The 17,084-nt window shown below is 48.1% G+C and overlaps 1 protein-coding gene across 2 annotated transcripts in view; it reads left to right on the top strand.

The window, feature by feature from the left end:
* Positions 1 to 16,572, top strand: part of SLC2A5 (solute carrier family 2 member 5) — a 36,441-nt gene extending 19,869 nt beyond the window's left edge. For both annotated transcript variants that reach the window (XM_035307622.3, XM_078330313.1), the window contains 9 exons: positions 4,523 to 4,647; positions 10,262 to 10,414; positions 12,131 to 12,256; positions 12,333 to 12,520; positions 12,636 to 12,746; positions 13,372 to 13,473; positions 13,787 to 13,862; positions 14,255 to 14,382; positions 14,478 to 16,572. In XM_035307622.3, coding sequence (XP_035163513.1) covers positions 4,523 to 4,647; positions 10,262 to 10,414; positions 12,131 to 12,256; positions 12,333 to 12,520; positions 12,636 to 12,746; positions 13,372 to 13,473; positions 13,787 to 13,862; positions 14,255 to 14,382; positions 14,478 to 14,681 — 1,213 coding nt within the window. In that variant the 3' untranslated portion in view covers positions 14,682 to 16,572. The remainder of the gene's footprint in view (positions 1 to 4,522; positions 4,648 to 10,261; positions 10,415 to 12,130; positions 12,257 to 12,332; positions 12,521 to 12,635; positions 12,747 to 13,371; positions 13,474 to 13,786; positions 13,863 to 14,254; positions 14,383 to 14,477) is intronic.
* Positions 16,573 to 17,084: the final 512 nt, after the last annotated feature.

Below are 17,084 nucleotides of genomic sequence, written 5' to 3'. Positions count from 1 at the left end.
TGTAATGACTTGTATCCACCATTATAGTATCATATAGAGTAGTTTCACTGCCCTAAGAATCCTCTGTGCTCTGCCTAGTCATCCCTCCCTCGTCTCTAATTCCGGGCAACCACTGATCCTTTTACTATCGCCAGAGGTCGCCTTTCCCAGAATGCCATATAGTTGGAATCGTATAGTATGTAGGATTTTTTCTTCCTTCCTTCCTTTCTTCTTTCCTTCTTTTCTTCTCTCTTTCTCTCTTTCTTTTCTTCTTTATGCTCCTTCTTGCACACCGATAGGCTTTTCAGATTGGCCTCTTTTACTCAGATGTACTTAAGGCTTCTCCATGTCTTTTCATGGCTTGATAGCTCATTTCTTTTTAGCGATGAATAATATTTCATTGTCTGGTTGTACCACACTTTATCCATTCATTACTAAAGGACATTTTGGCTGCTTCCAAGTTTTGACAATTATGAATAAAGCTGCTGTAAACGTTCGATGCGGGCGTAAGTTCCTGAGTGGACGTATGTTTTCAACTCCTTTGGGTAAATCCCAAGGAGTATGTGATTGCTGGATCATATGAGTACAGATAAGCATGCGTTTAGTCTTGTAGGAAACTGCCGAACTGTCTTTTAAATGGATGTATCATTTTGCATTCCCACCAGCAACGAATGAGGGTTCCTGTTGCTCCAGCATTTGGTGTTGTCAGAGTTCTGGGTTTTTGCTCTTCTGACAGGTGGTACCTCATTGTTTAATTTACATTTCCCTGATAACACATCATGTGGGGCACCTTTCATATGCTTATTTCCCAACTGTGTATCTTGGTGAGGTGTCTGTTAAGATCTTTGGCCCTTTTAAAAATTGGGTTGTTTTCTTTTTGAATTTTAAGAGTTCTTTGTATATTTTGGAGAACAGTCCTTTATCCAATATTTTCTCCTAGTTTGTGGCTTGTCTTTTCATCCTCTAAACAGTGTCTTTCACAGAGCAGAAAGTTTTAATTTTAGTGAAGACCAGCTTATCATTCATTTTCTTTTTTTTCTTTCTTCCTTTTTCTCTTGCCTTCCCTCCCTCCCTCCCTCTCTCTTTCTTTTATCCCCTCCTTTCTTCCTTCTCTTTCTTTTTTCTTTCATTTTGAAATAAAACTTTATTGTGATTTCTTATTGTTATAAAAAGACAGACAATTGCTCGGGAGGAGTGTACTCCCATAAAATGTCCGCCTCCCTTCTTGGTGTGCCACTGGTTCCTATCTTTACTTGTTCTTTGTGTAATTGACCTACTATTTTGAGAGGATCATGTTAGCAACTTCAGACCAAAATTGTTGCTTTACCTATTCCTCCCTGGAATTTGATCAGTCCAGTTGACACTGTATGTATTTTGAGGCCGTTGGCATCATCTATATGACAATTATATCTTCTTTGCTATTATTATTTTACTTTTTTGTAATGCATATAACACCTCTGTGTTTTATGATATTTTTGTCTCAAATTATATTTTGTCAGTTATTAAGACTGTCATCCAACTTCCCTTTTTGTCTATATTGGCCTTTTAATTTTATATTTTCTAACTTTCTGTAATTATTTTATTTTAAGGATCAATTCTTTCTTTCACGGATTATGCCTTTGGTGTTATATCTGAAAAGTCATCGTCAAACCGAAGACTGTCTAGATTTCTTTTTCCTGCGCTATCTTCTAGGAGTTCTGTCGTTTTGCATTTAATATTTAGGTCTGTGGCCACTGTGAATTAATATTTGGGAAGATTCTAATGTCTGTGTCTAGATTCATTTTCTTGCAGGTAGGTAGACGTCCAGTTGTTCCAGCACCATTTTCTTTTCTTTTTTTGTTTTTGAGACACGGTCTCATTCTGTCACCCAGACTGAGTGTGGTGGCACAATCACGGCTCGCTGCAGCCTCAAACTTCCTAGCTTAAGCAATCCTCCTGCCTCAGCCTCTCCAGTAGCTGGGACTACAGGACTGCACTAGCAGTAGTGCCCAGCTAGTTTTTGATTTTTTTCTTTTTCTTTTTTGAGACAGAGTCTTGCTATGTCACCCAGGCTGGAGTGCAAAGTGGCACAGTCTCAGCTTACTGCAAACCCTGCCTCCTGGGTTCAAGCAATTCTCTAGCCTGAGTCTTCTGAGTAACTGGAATAAGAGGTGTGTGCCACCACACCTGGCTAATTTTTTTGTATTTTTAGTAGATGCAGGGTTTCATCGTGTTGGCCAGGCCAGTCTCGAACTCCTGGCCTCAGGTGATCCACCCACCTTAGCCTCTCAAAGCCCTGGGATTATAGGTGTAAGCCACTGCACCTGGTCAATTTATTATTTTTTCTAGAGATGGCATCTCACTTTGTTGCCCAGGCTGGTCTGGAACTCCTGTACACAAGTGATCTTCCTACCTCAGTGTCCAAAAGTGCTGGGATTACAGGCATGAGCCACTGCACCCAGCCCAGCACCATTTTTTGAGGACTTTTTTCTCCAGTGTGTTCCCTTTGCTCCAAAGTAAGTTGACTAGACTTACTTGGGTCTATTTCTGGACTCTCTGGTCTGTTCCATTGATCTATTTGTCTATTCTCTTTTTTTTTCTTTTGACAGAGTCTCACTGTGTCACCCAGGCTGGAGCGCAGTGGTGCCATCTCGGCTCACTGCAACCTCCGCCTCCCAAGTTCAAGCAATTCTCATGCCTTAGCCTCCTGAATAGCTGGGATTACAGGCACGTGGCTGTAGTAGAGATGACGGGGTTTCACCATGCTGACCAGGCTGGTCTTGAGCGCCTGACCTCATGTGATCTGCCCACCTCAGCCTCCCAAAGTGCTGGGATTATGGGCGTGAGCCGCCGCACTTGGCCTGTTGTCTATTCATTTACCTGTACCATAGTGTCTTGATTACTGTAGCTTTGTAGTAAGCCTTGAAATCAGATACCACCAGTTCTCCAATATAGTACCATTTGGATTCCTTATTTTATGACAACAATCGTTTTAAAGATTTTATAGTCCCAATCTGATTCTGTTGTCTGAAGGTGTGCTGTTAGTGTAAGCGGCTCTCACGTGTGGCGAGTGTTTCACGTGTTTAGGAATGTGGAGCTCTACTCATTAATGGCTTTGTCCTTCATGAGGGTTCTCATCATGAGGGCTCCATTGTGGGAGGCCCCTCTGGAGAAGTTTGCTTTGCTTCTGTCAGGATCTCTAGGGAGGGCTTGTTCCTGACTTAAATGGGATTACGTTCCAAGTTAGTGTGATGTTTGATATAGGTTTTTAGGTAGGTTCCCTTTATCAGCTTAAAGAAGTTCCTCCATTTATAGTTTGTTAAGGCTGGCTAAAAAAGACAAAAAATGGCTGGGTGCAGTGGTTTAAACCTATAATCCCAGTACTTTGGAAGGCTGAGGCAGGCAGATCACCTAAGGCCTGCAGTTCAACACCAGCCTGGCCAACATGGGGAAACCCCATCTCTATTACAAATACAATCACTTAGCTGGGTGTGGTGCCACGTGCCTATAATCCTAGCTACTTGGAAGGCTGAGGCATAAGAATTACTTAAACCCAGGAGGCTGAGGTTACAGTGAGCCAAAATCACTGCACTCCAGCCTGGGTGACAGAGTGAGACTCTCTGTCAAAAAAAAGAAAGGAAGAAGGAAACTTAGGCCAACTTTTAAATAAACGAATAAATAAAAATTTAAAAACCATAATGGTATTAAATTTTATTGACTTACTTTGCTGCTTCTGTTGAGATAATCCAGTGTTTTCCCCCAATATTTTACTTATTCATTTATTTACTGAGACAGAGTCTAGCTCTGTCACCCAGGCTGGAGTGCAGTGGTGTGATCTCAGCTTACTGCAACCTCCGCCTTCCTGGTTCAAGCAATTCTTGTTCCTCAGCCTCCTGAGTAGCTGGGATTACAGGTGCCGGCCACCACGACTGGCTAATTTTTGTATTTTTAGTAAAGACATGGTTTTACCATGTTGGCCAGGCTCATCTCAAACTCCTGACCTCAAGTGATCTGCCCACCTTGGCTTCCCAAGGTGCTGGGATTACAGGCATGAGCCACCGTGCCCGCCCGGCCCAAATGTAATCTTTAATATGGTAAAATACATTGAAACGTTTTTGTGTATGCTGTTGAATTTAATCTAAGATTTCATTTAGGATTGTGGCATCTATGTTGACATAAGTGACATAGGGCTATACTTTTCTTTTCCTCTAATGTCCTTAACCAGGACAATTTTGGGTTTGGCTTTCAAGATTACACCAAAATGATAAATTAGCTAATGATTTCAAAAACCTTTTACTATATCTTAATACAGAGCCTTTCCCTCCATTTTCACCACTGTTGTCCTCTGGACTGTGGTCATTTCCATTTGCTCCCCACACAGAGAATATGCCCACACCAGGCCACCCACTTGACCTGTCAGTCCCAGGTCCCAGAGAGCTAAACACACAGCAGTAAAGCCACTGCCGTAACTGCTGGAGCCTATGCAGGGAGACACTCGGGGAACATTTGTGGAATGAATGAGCAAATCCTTGAGCCAAACTAACCGATATTTTGTCCTCTGCAGAAAAGGGGCCTTGCTGTTCAACAACATATTTTCTATCGTGCCTGCGATCTTAATGGGATGCAGCAAAGTCGCCAAGTCCTTTGAGCTTATCATTATTTCCAGACTTTTGGTGGGAATATGTGCAGGTAAACAATGCTATGCTGTATTGCCATTCTGTGAGGGTCGTCCAGGAAGGGGACAACAGGCCCCCAAGGACTAGAACCAATCTGTGATCTCTGAAGTGTATAGAAAGCCATTCCTATGCCTCTACTGTGATATAGATGCTTGAGTTCTATGTGGGTCTCAGGTGCAAAAGAAAGCAGAGCTTTACTGTGATGTGTCCTACAAAGAAACATCTTTGAAAGACTGAAATGCAGAATCTTAACCTGGGAAGAATCCTTTCAATCCAATCCTTTATCTCAATATGTTGTAAACATATTTAGAACATATTGAGATAAAGTATCACACACACACATATATAACCTTATCCTTACTCCATATAACACAGTCTCTTCCATGTTATTTATTTATGAGACAGGGGGATATGGTTTGGCTCTGTGTCCTCACCCAAGTCTCATCTTGAGTTATAAACCCCACTTGTCAAGGGAAGGACCTGGTGGGAGGTGATTGGATCATTTCTCCCATGGTGTTCTTTAAACTGTAGGTGACGACCAGTTAGTGGGTGGTGATATCTGTTTAATGAGCAGCATTTTCTTTTTCAAAATAGGATAGCTGGGTGCAGTGGCTCACACCTGCAATCCCAGCTACTCTGGAAGCTAAGGCAGGAGGATCACTTGAGCTCAGGAATTTGAGACCAGCCTGGGCAACACAGTGAGACCCTGTGTTTTAGTCCGTTTTCACACTACTATAAAGAATACTCCCCGAGACTTGGTAATTTATAAGGAAAAGAAGTCTAATTGACTTACAATTCCCCCTGGCTGGGGAGGCCTCAGGAAACTTACACTCATGATGGAAGGGGAAGCAGGCACGTCTTACACAGCAGCAGGTGAGAGAGAGGGAGAGAAAGTGAGAGTAGGGAAACTGCCTTATAAAACCATCCAATCTCATGAGAACTCAGTATCACAAGAACAACATGGGAGAAATCTCTCTCATGATCCAATCACCTCCCACCAGGTCCTTCCCTTGACACATGGGAATTATAACTCGCCATGAGATTTGGGTGAGGACACAGAGCCAAACCATATCCCCCTGTCTCATAAATAAATACACACACACACGAGAACCAGGTTGCAGTGTAAAATGTATTTGTGTTTTTTTACTGTAGGTGAGAGTCAAAAAAGCTTGAGAAACAATCTAATGTATGAATTCCACCACCAGAAAGGTGTTGACAATGCCACATTTTAAGTTTTATAGGGGAATTTCAAGTTTGCCAAGGCATCCTGAGTTCTATTCCCGAAACACCCACCTGCTGAGAGGGTGCCGACTCGCTGGGAGGTGGCTTCTCCTAAGCCTACTCTGTTGCCTCCAAGCCTAGGCTGCCAGGCTGTACTGCGGTGACTTTAGAAAATTCTCCCGGGGTCCAAAGTGGCTCCCGCCGAAGGTCATGGCGCTCGCGAAGCGAGGTCATCAGTTCAAGGCTAACCTGAGCAACCTCATAAAGCTCAAACTGATTGGCAAAAAAAAAAAAAAAAAAGAAAATTCTCCCATAGTTGCATCATACTGAAGAGAAATGAGAGTACAGCCATGTCGGGGGCTTTCCCTGAGTTGCCATCCTTAGTTGGCAGTATTTCTCAGGCCCAGGAAGGGAGAGGCATCTAGGGTGCAAGCTCTCAGGGTCCTACAAGTGCAGGGTGGGCCCCTCGAGGGAGCCCCTCCTGGGGGCCTCACTGCCTCCCTCCAGTCACTGTCCCAACATTGCCAAGGAACTCTCATTTGTTTCTTCCAAACACAGGGATAGGGACAAACAGATAATTTGGCTGGCAGTCTGCAAACCCCTCAGCTGGGATTAATTGGCAGTAACAGAGACATGAAAAAAAGATGCAAGACGTTTCCCAAGCATGGACTAAGTCATGCCCAAGGGAGGCTGATGAGCCCTACGGCAAACTTTATCTGGTGCTCGGCTTTCCCTGAGAGTACCCGGCTGGGTCTCTGCCATCTTGCCCTGACCTGTGGGTTTTCTCTGCAGTGGGCTCAACTTCTTGAAAAATAGATGATTCCTAAAAGTTGTCAGCAGTGAGCAGGTCCAATCACTTCTGTTGACCATTAACAATACAGGATTGTTTCCAATGGAGAAATAGTAGGCTCCAGTAGATAACCAATCAGTTAAAAGTCTCAACCTTCACTCTGAAGTCAGCAGTTCTCGAAGTTTTAGGTCTCAGGCCCCTTTGCACACTTAAAATTATCGAAGGCTCCAAAGAGCTTTTGCTCATGTGGGTTATATTGATCAATATTTGCTGTATTAGAAATGGCAAGCGAGAGTCATATTAATTCATTTTTTAAAATAAGCCTATTACATGAAGAGTTATTTTATTTTACATTTTTGCAAATCTCTTGAATGTCTGGCCTCATCAAAGACAGCTGAATTCTCAGACGTACCTCTGGGTCAGGTCAGTTGTGATGTGGCGTGGCGGGCACTCTCTGGAAAACTCCCATATGCTCATGAGAGAAAGAGAATGAAGAGCAAATATCATCATCTCAGGATTATCACAAAAATCGTTTTGATCTCACAGACACCCTTAAAAGGTCTTGGGATCCCCAGGTCCTCAGATCATGGTTTGAGAACACTGGTCATTGGGTAATCCATTAGCTGTCAGTTTTTCACATACCTCCTGCAAGTCAGCAAAGTAGGTCACCAAGCTATGTGCTGCTTAGACACTCATCTTAAAACCACCCATGTGGCCGGGTATGGTGGCTCACGCCTGTAATCCCAGAACTTTGGGAGGCTGAGACAGGTGGATCACTTGAGGTCAAGAGTGCGACACCAGCCTGGCCAACATGGTGAAACTCCGTCTCTACTAAAAATATAAAAATCAGCTGGGTGTGGTGGAGTAGGTCTGTAATCCCAGCTACTAGGGAGACTGAGGTACAAGAATTGCTTGAACCCAGGAGGGGGAGGTTGCAGTAAGCTGAGATTGTGCACCTGTGCTCCAGCCTGGGCGACAGAGCGAGACTCTGTCTTGCAAACAAAACAAACAGACACAAAAATAAAACCTCCCATATGAACGAGAACCACATGGCTCACTCTAAAATGAAGTAAACAACTACCTGGACAAGGGGGTGCCAAGACGAGTGTGACTGTGATTTGAACATGCTCGTACTCACTGATTTGTTATTAGTCAGCTTCTTGGTGGGAAGACTGAAGGTATTCAGTGGCTCAGAGGAACTTAAACTTACTGTTGGTTGGTTGGTTGGTTGGTTTGAGATGGACTCTTGCTTAGTTGCCCAGGCTGCAGTGCAGTGGTGCGATCTCAACTCACTGCAAGCCCCACCTGCCCAGTTCAAGCAATGCTCAAGCCTCATCCTCCCGAGTAGCTAAGACTACAGGTGTGAGTCACCACACCCGGCTAATTTTTTTGTATTTTTTGTAGAAATGGGGTTTTGCCATGTTGGCTAGCCTGTTCTCAAACTCCTAGCCTCAAGTGATCCACCCGCCTCGGCCTCCCAAAATGCTGGGATTGTAGGTGTGAGCTGCGGTGCCCAGCAGGAGGAATTTAAACTTTAAAAGCCACTTTGCTCTGACTCCAGTGTCAGAAGTAGCTGGCTGGGACGTCCTTGTGGAATCATTTTAAAGACAAAAATAGAGATTGCTTTCCACTAACATACAGGTAACCCCATCTCTTCACAGACCTCCTGATGTTTGAAGGAGGTCTTTTTATGTCCTTTTATGTCCTTCACTAAGTTAAGGTGCTCTTGCCGCTAAGTGGCCCCCAGGCTCTTGTTAAGTGGTAAGGACAGAGCCTCCACTTCAGCTCCCAGGAGGCCTTGCCTTCCTCTGCAGCTCTTTGCCCTGGGCCTGTGGGGTGTTGCCCCCTCTTCCCACCTAGGCATGCTAAGAGCTGCTTTAAAGACTGCCCCTCTTTGCTCTGAAAATGGAGAAGAATCAGTATTAATGAACTGTGATATCTCTTTTCAAATATTAATCAGAGATGTCTGTGGGTAGAATTGCCAAGCAGGAAAACATGGCCTCAGGTACCCTCCCGTCTCAGTGCCATCCAACACCCCACCATCGACAGCAGCTGCAGCCTCCACTTGCTCCAAACTCTGTTCCTGAGGGTCTCCCTGTCAGACACCCACATCCTCTGAGCCTCTGCTTGACCCAGGATTGGCTACATGCTACTTGGACTAGTAAAACTTCCTCTCTATCCCCAGCCTCTAAATGTGCTTTTAGGAGAATTAAATAGGACAATGTGTGTGAAAATACTTTGGAAGCTGTAAAATTAAATTCTGCCTTTTTTTTTTTTGAGACAGAGTTTCACTCTTTTACCCAGACTGGGGCGCAATTGCATGATCTCAGCTCACCGCAACCTCCGCCTCCTGGGTTCAAGCAATTCTCCTGCCTCAGCCTCTCGAGTAGCTGGGACTACAGGCATGCACCACCATGCCCAGCTAATTTTTCTATTTTTAGTAGAGACGGGGTTCCACCTTATTGACCAGGATGGCCTCGATCTCTTGACCTCGTGATCCACCCGCCTCGGCCTCCCAAAGTGCTGGGATTATAGGCATGAGCCACTGCGCCCGGCCATTTCTGCCTATTTTTTTTATTAACAGCAGGCAACATCTCATTCTATAAAATATAGTAAGTTTTCCCTCCACTAGATTCTAGTACAATGGAAAAATGGACAAGTTTAAATATTGGGGATTCAGAAGTAGTTCAGACATTACATACATCCCAGAAATGCAGATATTCCATAATATGTATTGAAATTTCTAATGCTTATTGAGACATATAACTTGTTCTTAAAGGTATATGAAAGTATCTCTGCATTGGTTTATTATATGCTGAGGGCCAGGGGTCCTTAGCCATACACGCATACACACACCATGTACACACATACACCCACCCAGGATTTATATATATGTGTATATATGCACACACACACACACACACAGAGGCCATATACACATACAACATGCCATGTATGTATATATACACACACCAGGCCATATATATAAGGCATATATATATTTATAAACACACATGCATACACACAGAAGCCATATCCATATACACACACACAAGCCATACACACATGCAGGCTATACACACACACACATACACAGAGGCCATATACACATATACACACATGCCATATATAAATACACACAGGCCATATATATACACACATACAAACACATATATTATGCGTATACACACACATATATGTATATATACACATATATTTTAGTGGAAACAGGGTCTCACTATGTTGCCCAGGCTGGTCTCAAACACCTGGCCCCAAGTGGTCTACCCTCCCCACAGCCTCTGCAAGTGCTGAAATTACAGGCATGAGCCATCATACCTAGCTGCCTTACCATGTATTAAACAGATCCTCCACAAAAAGCAGAAACATGAGCGGGTCTCGACTTAGGCCGGGGCAGAGGGAAGGCCCTAGGTCAAGCTGGCCGGGGCCTCCAGATGACATGGGCTGAAACAAGGGACCCTGTGGGTGAGCTCGTTTGTAGTTTTCAGAGAGTTCTGGCCCAAATAATGTGATTGCTAAGAATAATATACTTGAAGACACAGCTTGTCCCTGCCAGACTAATTTTTCCTGATGGTGTTTCGATTTCACCTCCTCCCAGGTCTATCTTCCAATGTGGTCCCCATGTACTTAGGGGAGCTGGCCCCTAAAAACCTGAGGGGGGCTCTTGGGGTGGTGCCCCAGCTCTTCATCACCGTCGGCATCCTCGTGGCCCAGATCTTTGGTCTTCGGAATCTCCTTGCAAATGAAGATGGTGAGTTCAGGACATCTCGGGACCACCCCCACCCCTTCACCACCACCCTTGGCCCCTCCTCATTCTCCAAAGCCACCACCACAGGACAGGGCTTTTTGCCGACTGGTCTCTTGTAATAGGGTGGCTGTCCTTGGGGGGCCTATCCTGTCCTGAGTCCACACAGCAGGCCCTGGACAAAGGCATGATGATGGACTGGCTAGTGTTTACTCTCTGTCCCTCTTAGGAGATGGATGAGGTGGCTTTGAGTGATCTGCTTCTCTGCCTGCTGAGCGGCTGTCCATATGGAGGCCCGTGGCATAGCAATGACAGCCACCAGTGTGCCAGGCTCTGTGCTTGGGGCAGGCCCAGCATCAGTTCACAGGACTGTTCCCACCAACACTGTGGTCTGGGGCTCGGTGACGATCCCATTTTGCAGACCAGAAAGGGAAGTACCAGGAGTCAGGGTGGCCTGGCCCCATGGGTGAGGTGGTGAGGACATCCCAGACCCTGCCTCCACCCTCCCCAAGACAGCCCAGGGCCTAGCATACGGAAGTTGAACAGATGCCTTTAACTGGTGTTGTTTTTGCATGACTTTCTCCCTTAAACCATCATCAATCATCCCATCAGTCAAAACATAAGCCATTTCCCATCAGGGTTTCACATCCTGCCTGCAAGTCAGTCAAGTGGACCATCAAGCTCTGTGCTGCTTAGATGCTCTCTATAGAAAGTGCTTGTTGTGGGCCAAGTGCCAAGTCTTTTTTAGTAACTCATGCGTTCCTCAGAACAGTCCTATGAAGCCTGGGCCAGTATCATACCCATTTTACAGGTGTATCACCTGAGGCACAGAGAGATTGGAAAACTGCTCCAAGGTCTCATGAGGATACAGACCCATGGCACAGGACTAGGTCCTTGTTTCAGTGCCACATGCTCCTGCTTCTCCTTCACTCCTGCATGTGTTGGGGACACTTATGCTGCGGTGCCATGCCCTCATTAGGAGCTGGGACCAGAAGTGAATCAGCCAGGTTCCTGACTCAGGGAGCTCTGTAGCAGAACTCAGAACCACATACTCTAGGCGTTTGTGAAGCTCTCTGCTTCATTTCCTTGCTTTGCCTCTGGTTTCACCTTTGGCCGTGGCAGGGTGAATGTTACCATTTCTGAGCCTCACAGTGTGTGGACTTGCACTCAACACCTAGTCTGTGAGATGCGTCCACGCTGAGTCTTGCTGCGTGTTCACTGCAGTATCAAACTCCACTCATGAGTGCGGCCAGCCCACGTGTCCCCTCTACGTGGAATATTCAGGACATTCCCACTGTGTGTGGTGTCCTTTCTATCATCAAAGCTGTGGTGACCATTCCAGTTCAGGTATCCTGGTAGCCTGGCTTCTCTGGGCGCAGAGCTGGGAGCGGGCAGCTGGGTCAGGCCAGGTGTGCCCAGCACCTCCAGCCGCTGGGAGACTGTCCTCTGAAGGACACGGGGACGTTCTCACCAGCACTTGGTGTTGCTGGCCTCGTGGGTGTGGTCCCTCTGGTGGGCGCGGTGATGCATAGCTGCTGAGCCCTGATGCCGGTGCTTCCCAAGGGTCCACTGCGGGGAATCGCTGTTCTTAGGGCTGGGAAAGCTGTGCCCTCCTGACCTGTGCCCCGCTCAGGGTGATGGGGCCGGCTCCGTGCTCCGTGCAGAGGGTGCCTGTTGGGTGGTGGGGAGGCCGCTGGTGCCAGCTCGCTGCCTTCCTCCCAGGCTGGCCGATCCTGCTGGGGCTGACCGGGGTCCCTGCGGCACTGCAGCTCGTTCTGCTGCCCTTCTTTCCCGAGAGCCCCAGATACCTGCTGATTCAGAAGAAAGATGAAGCGGCCGCCAAGCAAGGTAACGAGGACCCGGGCGGGTACGGCCTCCAAGCTTTGCCCCCCAACCCTGGTCCGACGGCGCCATTTCTCCCTAGCCCTGAAGACACTGCGCGGCTGGGACTCTGTAGACGCGGAGGTGGCCGAGATCCGGCAGGAGGACGAGGCCGAGAAGGCCGCCGGCTTTATCTCGGTGCTGAAGCTGTTCCGGATGCGCTCGCTGCGCTGGCAGCTGATATCCATCATCATCCTCATGGGCGGACAGCAGCTGTCGGGCGTCAACGCCGTATGGGCCCGGCCGTGGCTCGCGAGCTGGGGAGGGCCTGGGGGCGCGGGGCGTGGGTCCCAGCGCAGAGGTTGCCTCCTTTGGGCAGCCGCCCAGCCCCGCACTTGCCTTGCAGATATACTATTACGCGGACCAGATCTACCTGAGCGCCGGCGTGAAGGAGGAGCACGTGCAGTATGTGACGGCCGGCACCGGGGCCGTGAACGTGGTCATGACCTTCTGCGCTGTGAGTGTCGTAGGAGCAGCCCACAGCCTCCACCCAAAGCCCCTCGGGCCCCCACGTCCCAGCCTCGGCGCCGCCAAGAGGGCAGCCCGTGGTTCCCAAACGTGGAGGCCCAGCCCCTTCTACAGAAGCTCCGTGTGGGAGTTGGTCCCGCACCGGCCCTTCACACTAGGGCCTGCCGAGCTGCACCGGGCCTGGGGCGACCACCTGACAGGAATGTAGGGGTGCCTGGACCGGGCAGAGCCCAATGCCAGGTAGCTCCAAGCCCGGGGTACCTGGAGTGAGGCTCGGCCACCTCAGGATGGGAACAGGCTCCGTGGGGCAGCGTCTCCGGTGCATGCAAACATCTGGTCTTCCGGGCGGGCGCGGATCCTCAGGCTCAGGGTTGTCGGATTAGGAGGCCCTAGGGCCGAGTCTCAGGGGCCGGCAGCTGGGGGGTCCCACATCCCAGCCACAGCCGACTTCCTGCTGGCCAACCGAGGGCATGTCTTGCACACAGGAGTGAGTGTGCGTTCACACGGGTGGGCACCCGGCTTGCCCAGCTCTCCTTACAGCTGCCCCATGGGAAGGGGTTGGAAGGAGGGTGAAGCTGGGCCTCTCTCACCTGAGCCCTGCTGCCCTCCTGTAGGTGTTCGTGGTGGAGCTGCTGGGTCGGAGGCTGCTGTTGCTGTTGGGCTTCTCCATCTGCCTCACAGCGTGCTGCGTGCTCACCGCGGCTCTGGCCCTGCAGGTGAGGGCGGGCCAGGGTCCCCAGAGCCCAGAGCTGCACCAGGAAGACCAGGGCCACTCCCACCTTCACCCCGACCTTCCTTAAAAGGAAAAGGGGTCACAGTGAGCTGTTTTAGCAAATGCAAGTGGCCAGACATCTAGGGATCAATAGCCCACAGCCCACATTCAGCTGATTTTCCAGTGGCTCATCGAGGTGGCACTGCTGGGGGGAGGAACCAGGTGCCATCCTCCACCCACCAGGGCAGGTTGGCCACACCCTGGGGTCCCATCCTAGCTTGTCTGCTCCAGGTGAACCAACTGCTTTCTCTCCACAGAACACAGTGTCCTGGATGCCATATATCAGCATCGTCTGTGTCATCTCCTACGTTGTGGGACATGCCATTGGACCCAGTACGTACCTGAAGCTGGCCTCAGGATGTCACCACCCCCTCCAGTTCCAGAAGCTCCTGGCTGGAGCTCCTTAGAGGCATCAGGGATGGCCCAATGCAGCCTGAAAATGGCATCTCTTCCCGGCTCCACTGCAGGGGTGTGGGGGGTGGCACAAAATGAGGGTGAAAATGGTAAAGTGGTGGTGTGGGTAGGAACACGCAGACTGTGCAAGCAGCAGAGTGGGCCTCCCAGGTGGTCGCTGGTCAGCCATCCCTGTACGCTGCCATTTGCCTCCTGCATGCTGCCCCACAGCCTGAGTCCTGGAGACGCTGCTGCTCCAGGGCCTGCATGGCCAGGCCTGGGATGCTCGGGCCTTCTCTGCCTTCAGGGAGGCTGTTCTCCTCCCACCGCAGGTCCCATCCCCGCACTGCTCATCACTGAGATCTTCTTGCAGTCCTCTCGGTCATCTGCCTTCATGGTGGGGGGCAGCGTGCACTGGCTCTCCAACTTCACCGTGGGCTTGATCTTCCCGTTCATCCAGGTGAGTGGGGCCCACTCTCACCAGATCCCCATGCAGTAGGGCTCGAGCCCATGGGCAAGGCCCATCCCACACGTCACCTGCCCCTCTTCCCGCAGGAGGGCCTCGGCCCATACAGCTTCATTGTCTTCGCTGTGATCTGTCTCCTCACCACCATCTACATCTTCCTGATTGTCCCCGAGACTAAGGCCAAGACGTTCATGGAGATCAATCAGATTTTCACCAAAATGAATAAGGTGTCTGAAGTGTACCCAGAAAAGGAGGAACTGAAAGAGCTTCCACCTGTCACTTCAGAACAGTGACTCCAGAGAGAAGCCAGTGGAGCGGGTCTGCCAGGGGCTTCCTCCTTTGGGCTGTTTTTCTGACTTCTAGCTGTCTGTAAATATCCAGAAATAAAACGAGTCTGACGTGGAATGCAGCCCTCATCTCCAGCCTCCCCACTCCAGTGGGAACTGTGCAAAGGGCTTCCTTGCTGTTCTTGAAGCCAGGCTGTCTCCAGATTGGCCCGTCACCAGCCCGAGTCAAGCAAACAGCTGGTCCTCCACCTTGCTGGGTCAGCCTTTGTGTGGCTCCTGGTAACATAATAAAAACAGTTACTATAGTGGCGAAATGGAAGGAATTAAATTTTGCCAGATAAACTGACTGTGGCCCCAACAGATCTTCTGGGGCCCTGGGCATTTGTTTAGAGCCAAATTCATCCTCTTATCAGATCCTTTTCCAGAAATACCTATCTAGGAAGGTGTGATATCAGAAACGACATCCAGAAAGCTAAGGAACAGGTCCCTGTGGAGACACTGAGTCAGAATTCTTAATCCTAAATTATATTATCAGTGGAAAATGGAATTGCTTCTGTGTAGTCAATAAAATGAATCTGATCACTTTTCAACAAGACGTGCTGCTGTTTGAGAGCAAATGGAAGGCAGGAGGAAGTTCCAGCCTGAGCAACACAGACCCCATCTCAAAAAAATATTTTTTTTAACTGGGCATGGTCCCAGCTATTTGGGAGGCTGAAATGGGAGGATCACTTGAGTCCGGGAGGTCAAGGCTGTCCTGAGCCATGATTGCATCACTGCATTCCAGCCTGGATGACAGAGTGAGACCTTGTCTCAAATAAATACATAAATAAATAAAAGATTGAGCAAGCTTCCAAATGTCCTCAGCTGTGTAGTGAAATCTTGAGGAGTCTTGAAATCTTGAGACTGTGGCCAGGGAGGAAGGGAAAAGGAACAGTGTCTTGATATGGTTTGGCTGTGTCCCACCCAAATCTCATCTTGAATTGTAGCTCCCATAATTCCCCTGTGTTATGGGAGGGACCCTGTGGGGGATAATTGAATCATGGGAGCAGTTTCCCCCATACTGTTCTCATGGTAGTGAATCAGCCTCATGAGATCTGATGGTTTTATAAGGGGAAACACCCCCTCGTCTGCCACCATGTAAGATGTACCTTTTGGTTTCTACCATGATTGTGAGGCCTTTTCAGCCATGTGGAATGGTGAGTACATTAAACCTCTTTTTCATTACAATTTACTCACTCTCTGGTATGTCTTTATAAGCAGCACGAAAATGCATTAACACAGGTCTCCCCCCAGAAATATAGAGAGCTGGAGGCTTTTCTTAGAGATATGAATAAAGGGTGCAAGTGTAAGTGTACGTATGTGCAAAAATATAGATAAAACCTTGAAAGTGCTGAATGGCCTGTGCAAGAAGTGATGTCTTCTCCTGGTAGTTGGGTGGCAGAGACTGGTGGCCAGGAGAGACAGTAGTGGGACTTGGGAGCACCTTTTGTGGGTATGGAATGGCGATTCCACAACCAACAAGCTAAATTACTCACAAGCAGGTCCAGAGGAAGTGAATGAACACTGTGGTTGAACCATCCTTGACCTTCTGCAGTAGGGATCTGCATCCTGGAAGGGGCACAGAAACAACCAAAGAGGAAGGCTCTGAGAGCTGAGGAGTAGCCAGGTTAGGATATCAGAAGTTAAGACACTGTGGCACCTCTAACACAGGGGAGGCTATGAAATTCATGGTTCTGGATGTCTACTTCCTGGGTTCAAACTTTGGTTATGCCACATTTATTGTGCAACTCGGGCAAGTTACTTGGCTTTTCTGTACCTCAGTTTTCTCTTCTGTTAAGTGGAACTAATAATAAATGTCTCACATGGCCATCAAGAGAATTAAATAAATTTATATGTAGATCAGTGTCATGTATTTTGTATTCTTAGGTACTTTTAAGTGCTCGGGAATAAGCATTAATCTTGAGGACAAATAAACTTACACATAAGATACAGTGAGAGACCATTATGCATGTATACTAGGATTGAGCAATGCAGTAAATGGTTGGCAGATGGTGGGGCCATTTCACAGTTGCAGTGGGAGGTTACAGATAAGCAAGGAGAGAGAGCGAATGATCCATGTGGTAGTAGATCATTATCTACTACAAGTAGACTTGGAGACCTGGGTATGAACTCACATGCGGTTTAATAGAGATTCAGGCTACTATACAAATATTTATAGATAAGCATCTACATATGAGTTAGTAAAATACAGCAGGAGAAGAGGTGTGGGAGTACCAAAGGGAGGTGAGGAATTTGGAAAGACAAATAGGATTTCTCCAGTTGGAGAAGATGTGACAGGAAGGTGAGGGATGGGCATTCCAGGCAACAGGCAGCACAGAGAGCTATGGAGGCATTCAGGGATGCTACGAG

This window comes from Callithrix jacchus, chromosome 7, assembly GCF_049354715.1.
Source record: "Callithrix jacchus isolate 240 chromosome 7, calJac240_pri, whole genome shotgun sequence".
In the NCBI taxonomy this organism is placed as follows: domain Eukaryota; kingdom Metazoa; phylum Chordata; class Mammalia; order Primates; family Cebidae; genus Callithrix; species Callithrix jacchus.
This window is presented reverse-complemented; position numbering and strand designations above follow the sequence as displayed.